General features: G+C 34.9%; 1 protein-coding gene across 1 annotated transcript; it reads left to right on the forward strand.

The window, feature by feature from the left end:
* Positions 1 to 3,344: 3,344 nt before the first annotated feature.
* LOC132642596 (polygalacturonase At1g48100) lies at positions 3,345 to 8,072 on the forward strand. The gene is made up of 8 exons (XM_060359700.1): positions 3,345 to 3,723; positions 4,590 to 4,718; positions 4,896 to 5,063; positions 5,429 to 5,470; positions 5,587 to 5,794; positions 6,528 to 6,609; positions 6,764 to 6,872; positions 7,442 to 8,072. Exons 1-8 carry the CDS (start codon positions 3,421 to 3,423, stop codon positions 7,847 to 7,849), a joined length of 1,449 nt encoding a protein of 482 aa, XP_060215683.1. The 5' UTR covers positions 3,345 to 3,420; the 3' UTR covers positions 7,850 to 8,072.
* Positions 8,073 to 11,208: the final 3,136 nt, after the last annotated feature.

Below are 11,208 nucleotides of genomic sequence, written 5' to 3' on the forward strand. Positions count from 1 at the left end.
GAACTTAGAACATTGAGCCCCTTTGTGAAAGCTTGCGCGGCCCATTCCTCTGGAACTGGGGGGAGTTCCATCTGTTCCCTTTGGAACCGGCTGACGAACTCACGCAGTAACTCATCGTCCCTTTGAGTTATTCGGAAGATATCGACCTTGCGGGCCTGTACTTTTTTGGCACCGGCGTGGACCTTGATGAAGGCATCGGCGAGCATTTCGAAGGAGGTAATCGAATGCTCGGGTAGGTGGTTGTACCACGTCAATGCCCCTTTTGACAGGGTTTCCCCAAACTTCTTCAACAATACCGATTCAATCTCGTCCTCCTCCATATCGTTACCCTTTATGGCACATGTGTACGAGGTCACGTCCTCGTGCGGGTCCGTTGTGCCATCATATTTCTGGATATCCGGCATTTTGAACCTCTTCGGGATTAGCTTCGAGGCCGCACTCGGAGGGAAAGGCCTTTGGATGTACCTTTTTGAGTCCGGTCCCTTCAGTAAAGGCGGAGCCCCCGGGATCTGATCCAACATAGAGTTGTATGTTTCGACCCTCTTCTCGGTCGAGTCTACCCGTTTTGCCAAAGTTTCGAGCATTTTCAGAACCTCGGTGGAGGATCCAGCTCCGGATCCATTGCTCTCGATAACGCGTGCCTCCTCCCTTCTGGGTTCAACAACACCGCTCGTTTTTCCTGGGTCGCTGTTTTCCCCCCGTTTTGCAACCGGGCTATTGTGATTCCCTGCTCGGCAATCGCCGTTCTTTGTTCCTGCAACATTTCAAAAATCAAACGTAAGTCAATATTATCACTTGGCGCACTCGGTTCTCTTCGGTCCTGTGCCCGGGACAAAGTGACAGAATTGTGGGTATTTAGAGGGTCAGTGGCCGGCAAGACGGCATTCTCCTGATCGACGGTGTTTTGTCGATTGAGGCCCTCCCTCGAATTAATGGGGTTAGGGTCAATGGGGTTCGGTGGTCCTCGCGGACCGCTTCTATCATTTTCGGCCACGATTTCGTTGTTGTTGACGTGACCGGATTGCCTGCTGTCAGCCATTTAGTCCGTTTTTTTTTTTCAAATACGAACAGAAAGTGATTTTGATTTAGATGGGTAAGGCAGAGATCAAGGCAAAAGGCCACTATTATCTTAGCCCCACGGTGGGCGCCAAACTGTTTACCCAGAATTTGGATAATCAATTGAATTTGTGAGTGGGTATAAGATACGTGGTTAAGCCTCAATCTACTTGATAAAAGAAAGGTATAAATATAGATATGATGCGACGAAAGCAATGATAATCGGTGGTTTGCTATATATTTGTGTGTTTCACTAATGTGTGAATGTTATTCGATTGAAGTAATGCAAGAAATAACACAGCAAATGTGACCGAAATCAGGTGTTTGAGAGAGATCTTGTGTATATATTGCTATTACAAAGTGTGCTTGACAAGTGTAAGCCAACCTCTACAAAGGAGAGGGATGAGCTCTATTTATAGTGTTGCCTCTATGGGCCTCATACAATACAAATCATTAAAAAACAAGAGGAAGGACAGCTCTGAGTGGGTTAGGTTGACCGTACGGTCTGACACACGCATGGTTGGTGGTTGACCATGACAGGACGCTACCGACGCGTAGCTCACGCGCAACGGCTCTACCGGACCAATAGCAACGGATATTCAGACTAACGGCCACGACCGACCGAAGATGAAGAAACCGGACCAATCGGCCCTGCGCTTGGCTCCAGTCCGGGCGATCCTCCGGTCCGACCGTTCCTCCGGTTCAGAATGAAAATCTTCATCTATGTTCTTGTGACCTCCTTCCTTCTGTTCCCCATATCACCAGTTTTGACTCATACTCGGTTTTTACCGTATACAATAGAAACATGAATTATTGTGGCCCCAAAAAAGTATTAATATTACTTTATTCTCATTTTCTTAATCAATAGCCTTAATAATAATATATAGGCTTTTAGCTGAAGCGTGGCCTTAATTTGGGAGAACGAAATACATTTTTTTGTGCGGATTGCCCATCAAAGGCACTGGTCTTTAATTTTTGCCCCTCAAATTGGTGGTCTTTAATTTTTGTCCTTTGCCTAATACCCCGAGGTTCTGGGTTCGAATCTCAGCTCAGTAAAAAAAAAAAAAAGAATTTTGCAAGGCAGGGGTTTGGATTCGCAAGGCAGAGTTTGCATGCAAAACTCTACCTCAGGCAGAGTTTTGAATGAACTCTACCTCAGGAAGAGTTTTGCATGAATTCTGCTTTAAGGAAGAGTTTGAAACTCTGCCTGAGGTAAAGTTTGGCCCGAATAGGCCTAACTTTGCTACGAAACTCTGCCTTGTATTTTTTTTTTTTGACTTAGTCGGGATTCGAACCCTAAACCACATGGTATTAGGTGAAGCATAAAAATTAAAGACCGGCAATTTGAGGGACAAAAATAAAAAACCAGTGCCTTTGAAGGTAATCGTGCAAATGACCCAATACAACGAAATATCAAAAAGGGAAAAATGATGAAGGTTTATATTTATATACTGATCCCGTTATTAGTTTGGGTTGGTTCTCTGTAAAAAAATAAAAAAAAATTGGGTTTTAAAAAATGGGCAATGACTAAAATCTGAGTGTCTAAAATATATTTATAGAGAAACAAGTAGTCATTGGCAGGAGATATGGCATTTTCTATTATCAAAGATATTATATTATACTTATATAGGTATATTGTATATTGTAATTAGAAAAAAAAAAGTTTTGTGGACTTGTCTGAAACATACTATTTCTTTAGTTTCAAATTATGTGAACTTAATTTCTTCTTAGTTAGTAGTTTAAAAAGAATCCTTTTTAAATTTGGAAACAATGTAATTTATATTTCTTATTTTACCATTAATGAAAACTTGTATAGCCAGATAAATATTATGACATATCTAGACCACAAGTTTTTAAAAATCAAAAAATCATATAGCTACAACAATGTTTTAACATGTTTAAAATAAGAAGTTCCAAAAGTCTTTTTTTTTCTCAGATATCATGTCCAGTCAAATAAGTTCGCATAAATCAAAACGTATAAGGTATTAACTTAGGTACCACACACCCATGAAGAAGCTCCAAGAATGGAAAGATCAAAAAGTTGTGAAGGGAATTAAAAGAAGCGAGAGTAAAGTGAACCTTTAAACTATGTTTTTTGATCTTTTCTTTGTTCTTTTATTTTCGGAAACTTTGAACAATAGTGACATCCATTTTATAATTTGTAAGGGACCCATATTACTTGGAATGGTTCTTCAGCAATTTGAGAGGATGATAAGGGGTATATTTGGTTGAATTGTCTATATATAGTGTCAATAACCACCTCATTTTCAGTACTATTTTCACTACTTCCAAAGTCCAAATTCCAAATTCCAACATAGTACCACCTGAACTAGAAACATTTCTTTCAACACAGTTATATTTCAAATGAAGAAGAATTATAAACACTCTTCTCTTATCTTTCTCCTTGTTCTTCTACTTATTTGTACCACTGCATTGTCCTTGATATCAGTTGAGGCAAGGAAACACCATGCCAAGAAGAGCAAAATACACCACAACCATAGGAAACAACAGAGAAATGTAGGTGGAAATAAAGCACCAAATTGTTCAAACTCTCCTTCTCCTTCCCCTTATCCAACTCCATCTCATGGTTTTTACCCAACACAATCTCCCATTTTTGATATCTTGTCCTTTGGAGCCAAAGGTGATGGAGTTTCCGATGATACCAAGGTAAAGAAAAGCTAATTATACAAAATTTAAGCTTCATACACTCATACACCCTCCATTCCAATTTAACTATTTTAGTTTGACTGGGCATAAAATTTAAGGAATAGATAGAGACTTTTGAATCTTGTGGTCCTAAATTAAAGATGTATGTACGCAATGTACTAAAATTCTTTTAAATCATGTGATTTTAAACTTTCCATGTAGGATGTTTGAATTGCCAATTTATTAAATATTGAAAGAGACACTCTTTTTAGATAGACCAAAAAGAAAAATAAGACACTTAAATTGGGACGGAGAAAGTAGTATAGTTTTTTTTTTTTTTGTTAAAAAAAAACACAATCAGCTGGTTTTAAAAAAAATAATTACAAGTAACTCTTACCTAGGCGGTTGGGAATACTTGTTTGAGGTTGAAAAAAAAGTAATTGAAATCGCTGTTCAAAAAGAGTATTTGAAAGTGGAATGAAATTCAATGCTCAGGCATGAATTTTACCTGGAATAAAAGTTAGAAGTTTCATAAGTGACCCATTAATTTCACTTGAAATTTTCTCAAACTAGTTTGTTATTATTTCATCAGTATTTGAAATACTGAAAATTTTGAAATTTGTGAATATTGATGGACAAACTATTTCTCTGCAAGTACTCAATATTTGCAAATAATGAAATACTCATTTTTGGCCAAATAGTCATGAGCATTGACTAGTAACTTAAGAAAAATGATAAATGACGTACTATTACTGGTTAAACAACATTAATGGTGTAAAGTTTGTATACCATTAGAATATAAAATATAAGCCAATTCCATTTTATGGTTTTCTAGTTTCTAGTCCAGAGACCAGAGTATGAAGTAAATGTTCATTATTGATGTATAGGCACTTGAAGCAGCATGGGAAGCAGTTTGCAAAGTTCAAGGGGCTACCCTAGAGATACCTTCTGAATTTCAATTCTTAATCAATCCCATAACACTTCAAGGACCATGCATGCCAAATTTTATTTTTCAGGTGTATAATTATTTATCTATTTGATTGTCTCTTCCACAGTCCCCAATTAATACCCATGCCCTAAAAGATTCTGGTCACTTGGCAAAAAGTATATTCTTTGTCTGCTAAAAGTTCCCTTTTTAGAATGATTTAAAAGATAGAATTCTGTTACATTTCTGATCAGTGGAATGTAAACAGGTAGATGGAATTCTTTTGGCTCCTCCAAAAGTAGGGTCCTGGCCAAAATCCAGTTTGTTTCAGTGGTTGAATTTTAAGTGGATGCACAACTTTACCATCCAAGGTACTGGCACACTTGATGGCCAAGGCTATAACTGGTGGAAACTTTCTCAAATTGATTATTTCCAGGTTTGTACATTTCCAGCACTAAGAATATTACTTTAACTTTCGGTAAATTTTAAAATGCTGTAGTAGACAATATGTCACATTTTCCAAGTTACTAAACTCATAAGTATTTTATGTGGATGGTTTCCTAATACATGTAATTATCATTTAGGTGGCCTGTAGCGTAAAATTTATTTGTATTGTCAATATATAAAAGTTAAACTCTAAAATATTACACACATGAAGGAGAGATGAGTCATGTTTACCTCCTCCTTAAACATAAGCTGAAGAATGGGCATAATAATCTTTTTGAACATAATATCGTTAAATTAAACCATCTTTACATGTTAATGATCATATTCTTCTTTCATTTCGCATTTGTTTTACAGGTGACGAAGAAATCTAAAAGCATTCCTGATATAAAACCGACTGTAAGTAGAATATGACTAGTACCTAATTAGTAGAATCTTTAATTAATTAGTTCATTGCAGGTAGATATGACGAGTGAATAACTTTTTCGTTTCCTTATTTAAATTTTTTATGACAGGTTTTACGATTTTATGCTAGCTATAATGTGACAGTGCGTGATATCAAAATTATAAACAGTCCTCAATGTCACCTTAAATTTGACAACTCTAAAGGAGTAAAAATCAACAGTGTTACAATCTCTGCACCAGATAGTAGCCCAAACACTGATGGTATTCACCTTCAAAACACCCAAGATGTTGAGATCCAACATTCCAATATAGGAACAGGTAAATTTTCTTTCTATTCCTTTGGCTTAATTAAATACTTCCTTCCGTTTTGTATGACACTAAAGAATGATAGTACCTTGTTAGATTTGAAAATAATTTAACTTAAATTTCGCATGTTACATTTTACATTAATAAGAGACTCTTATAATTGTGCAAATATTAGAACATATTTAAGACCACAAGTTTTTTTTAAAATTATTTCTTAAACTTTATGCTCAATCAAAATACGTTTTATAAACTGAAACAAAGGGACACAAAAGTAATTTTTCTTTTATATATTATTTTTTTAAAAAAACAAAAACCTAAAAAAGGCCAAGAAAGTAGAGTAGACCATATATAGTTGATACCACGTGCACTTTCCATGTCAAGAATAGTTTCTAATGGTCCCATGTCATCCTCCGCTTTCAACCGATAAACGGTCACTAAACTAAGTTTTTGTCTTGCCCCCAACATTAAAATATGTAATGTTATATTTTATTAAAGAATATATTCGTAGTCCAAGGGATTTGAGATGTATGAATACCTACCATAGCTTACATAACAACAGTGGAAAATTGACACCTAACTTTATCCTTGAACTGGTTGGTACACCACTATAGTACTATTAAGTGATTAAATTACTCAATCCAATGTTATTGTCCATTAGGACACTTAAGTTATTAAGATATGGTAGTAAATATGAGCTAAGATTGCATGATTCTCTAATCTCGTTGATCTTTTAATTAATTACCAGGAGATGATTGCGTATCAATTCAAACTGGTTGCTCCAATATTCATGTCCATCACATGAATTGTGGTCCTGGACATGGCATAAGGTAATTAATCAGTACTCATTTATTAGCTTATTAATCTTTTAAAGAAAGTGATTCTTGCATATATATTACAGCGCAACAAAAACTTATACGGATTTATAATTTGATCTGCTTATATTTAGTTCCTAATTTATTTTCATATTTTGATAACCCCCAGCCTCGGAGGATTAGGAAAAGATAGAAGTGTTGCATGCGTTTCAGACATCGTTGTTGATAACGTGAACTTGGAAAGCACTATGTATGGTGTAAGGATTAAGACATGGCAGGTGGGTGTCAAAAACTTGTAAAATACATAACTATTTAGAAAATTTGGGGTGTGTAACCTAAATTCTTCTAACACTCCTAGTTTAGTTAAAGATTTAACTTATATGCACTAATTGAGTCAACTTTTCCAATACACTATCAGTATATTTTAATCTATTGTAGCAGGTAATCTGTCATTTTTTAGGTTGCAATTCCACTTTTATTATAGACAGTTACCTGTAATTATGTTTTTAAGATTTATTATAGCATGTTATTACTCTATTATCTGGTTATAGAATGTGATTTTCTATATTGTAGCAGGTAATCTGTCATTTTTAGGTTGCAATTCCACTTGTATTATAGACAGTTACCTGTAATTATGTTTTTAAGATTTATTATAGCATGTTATTACTCTATTATCTGGTTATAGAATGTGATTTTTTATGTTATCTAGGTAATGATATCAACCTTGATACACAGAGACTTATTGTTGTACCTTGCTAGTGTAAAATTTTTTCACTACTTTTATGCTGACCATGTATAAAAGTTAAACTCGTTAGTTAATTCGTTATTTTCCATATTGGTTTTGTAGGGTGGTCTTGGATCAGTCAAGAATATATCATTTTCAAGCATTCAAGTCTCAGATGTTAAGGTTCCAATAATGATAGATCAATATTACTGCGACAAACATGTGTGCAAGAATCAAACAGGAGCAGTTGCAATATCCAACGTTAAGTTCAATCAAATAATAGGAACTTATTCAGCCAACCCAATTCATCTAGCTTGCAGTAATTCAATTCCATGCACAGACGTTGATCTAATTGATATTCAATTAAAACCATCGACGAATTATCGGGGAATTAATCAGATGGGATTGTGCTGGAATTCTTATGGAAAATCACAAGCACCACTTCTTCCCTCAAGTATGGATTATTGTGTAAGAAGGGGAAGTGGCTTTGTTAGAGGAATTTCAAGATCTCATGAACATGTTTGCTCGTGAAATTTATGTCATTTACTTTCTTGCCCTCCCCCTCCCCCCTCCCCCCCCCCCCCCCCCCCCGCCCCACAGTTTTAGGTGTTAGTGTAATTATTTAATATGTGTGTTTTAAATTTCCTATGGTTGCGTTGTCCTTCCCCTATGTTTTTTAACGGTTGGAGGGCAAAAGTTCTAGCTAGTCTAGAATAAATATGCAGTTTTTCTTTGCCAGATATATGAAGTTTGGATTTTCAAATATTCAGCATTCTCCTTGGTTTTTGCTCTCATTGATTTTTTTTCTTTCCGTTTAAAATTATCCGGCTTTATACCTTGTTTTATTCCATTACAATCTCTTTCTCTTTCACCTAACAAGTTACCATGACATCTGATTAGAAAAAAGTTGCTCCATTTAATGGGTAATGACTTCAAATCAACAACGGTTTAAAGTAAAAAGGATAAGAATCTAATATTTTTATATTTTGAAATAATTTTACTTTAAACTTCTCATTTTATTCTTAATTATAAAAAGCGTTTTTATAGCCATAAACATATTATGAAATTGTTTAAATTACAAATCTTAAAAGTGTTCTTCTCTTTTTTCAATTTCGTACCAAATTAAACTATGTCCTGTAAATTTAAAGTTATCGAAGGGAGTAATATTCAATAAAAAAATTCCAACGTGATAGTATATAGTTTGGGGGGGGGGGGGGGGGGGGGTTTGCAAAAACAAGCTAGTATTTTGGATTGAATAGTGACCAAGTTTTGCAAAAGAGGGGTAAACAATACTAAATATAGGAATTAGCTACGGACAAATTTAGTAGCTAAATACAAAAAATAATTCGTGGCTAATTCTATTTAGTGACGGATTACGGCGATATCAAAAAATTATGTTAGCTATGAAAATCTAATGATGAATTAGCAACGAAGTTTATAACTAATTTCAGTTTTTATATTTTTTATATATATATATTTTATAGTGAAGATGATAAGAATGTACTATAGCTAACTTTGGTCTGTGGATACGAACTTTTCCAGCGACTTAGAAGGAACCACTCATTGTTAGTTTCTTGATTACTTTCTTAGTATTTCGCAGAGATCATTACTTTGTAGAGCGCATAGCTCATTTTTGTGGTTGAAAAATAAAGGTAGCAGCAGTTTACCATATCAGCAATCCACTTGATATGTACTCCTATTTATTATATGTGATTTGGTTCTATTAGATAAATAAGAAATAGTGCAAGCACTTGTAAATCCTTACGAGACTATCATTTCTAAGTCGTAACGTACGTGCGAAAGCGAGAGAAATTTAATTGAGTGATTTTTCTATGCATGCAATTGTACTGCTTTATACTCTACCTAGAAACAAGAGTATCTGTTCCAAACTATACTACTATACCGATAAGCTTTTCATCATAAGATATTGAAGATCTATATGTATCAAAGACGCAAAATTTTCAGTCTGTAGGTATTATATATTTGCTAGGATTTGGACTTATGATAATTGGTTTATAGCAGAGCAGCAACAACAATGTAATCCCATAAGTGGGGTCTGAGAAAAGTAGGGTGCACACAGATGTTACTCCTACCTTGGTAATGGTATAGAGGTTGTTTACGATAGACTCTCGGCTCAAGAAAAAAAATGAAAACAGTTTGAAAAAATAAATAACTGAAGTGAAGAACCCATTTAGACTTATGTAAATTGGTTAGTATGAAAATTATATAATGGATTTGAAGGTATTATTGACCTAGCAGTCAAAGAAGTTGATCGCTAATTATGAGGTTAAATGGTGTTTTTTAACTCTTAACTCAACTATGTACTACTCCCTCCGTTTCAATTTATGTGAACTCATTTGACTGGACACGGAGTTTAAGAAAGAAGAAGAGACTTTTAAACTTGTGATCCTAAATGAGTCATATATTTTGTGTGGTTATAAATTATTGCATAAAGGTAAAGTGTTTTCAAATATAGAAAGAAATTATTCTTTTTAGCACGAATTAATAAGAAAATAGGTTCACATGAGTTTTGTGTTATTCTCTTCTTGGGATGGTTGTAAATAAATTTCTTAAATTACTATCCTGACCCTATTACTCATCCCTCGTGCTTAGCAATTACAAAAGCAATTACTATAAGATGATTGATTGTTGGCGTTTGGCGGTCGTGGAAAATAAAGTGATTAAACACCGTCCAAAGACAAACAATGATGCAAAACGACCGCACGCGTACGAGTGATTGATTGGCTTCGAAATTATTAGCTAGTACAATATTGGTTTATGATTATAAAAATATGCTAATAAGGGAAAAGGCGCCATATATGCTTTTATTATACTATAGCACTTCTTCCTACTACGTCCTAGTACCCATTTCCTCTCTTCACATTTTTCTACAACATTTAGCAGCCACTACAACTTCTACCATTTTCCCTTCAAAATTGTTTTCACCCTTTTTCATATTCCGATCTCCTTCCAACCACTTACAAATAGGAAAATTACACAAAAGGTACTCGAGAAGATTTGACAAGAGGGCCACTTCAGGTCTTGAATTTAGTGGAAGGCCACTTAATTTCTTTTTCATTTATTTTTTGAGATTAGGTTTAGAAAAGGGGTTGGGGTATATTTTATAATTTTAAAAAGTTTAAAGTTTTTAACTTATACATTTTAGTCCCTTTGACTTGTATTAAAATATACAAAGCTCCTCTCTCTCTCTTCAGTTCCTTTTACTTTCTCAAATTTGAACTCTCTCAAGCTTACAACCTACTCACTACAAGAAAAACGCTTAAATTGCGGCGGTTTAATAGTGGGCATTTGATGGTGATTGGATAGAAGATAAGGAGCAGCTTGCAGCAGAAGCAGTTAACTTCTTCCAAAAACAATTTACTCAAGAGGAGGAGGCTTTAGATTTTGGCATGTTGAAGCATATTTCAGAGATGGTCTCCTCTGAAAGCAATGATTTTCTTTGTGCACTTCCACCTTAGAAGAAGTAAAGAATGTTGTCTTTGAACTTAAAGGAGAGAGTGCTTGTGGTCTTGATGGATTATCAGGAACTTTCTTTCATTCATGTTAGGACATTGTAGGAATGGATTTATTCAGAATGGTTCTAGCTTTCTATGAAGGTCATACTCTCCTAAAATCAGTAACTCATACTAATTTGGTATTGATCTTTAGTAACCAGTCTGGTTTTGTGAAGGGAAAAAGCATTATTGAGAATGTGTTGGTCACTCAAGAAATTATCACAGATATTAGGAAGAGAGGTAAACCTGCAATTGTGGTGATTAAGTTAGATATGGCTAAGGCATATGATAGAGTGTCCCGGCTATATTTAACAAAGGTCCTGAGAAGAATGGGATTTGCAGAAATATTTGTGGATCAGATATGGAGTCTGTTGG

This window comes from Lycium barbarum, chromosome 5 (genome assembly GCF_019175385.1).
Source record: "Lycium barbarum isolate Lr01 chromosome 5, ASM1917538v2, whole genome shotgun sequence".
NCBI lineage: Eukaryota > Viridiplantae > Streptophyta > Magnoliopsida > Solanales > Solanaceae > Lycium > Lycium barbarum.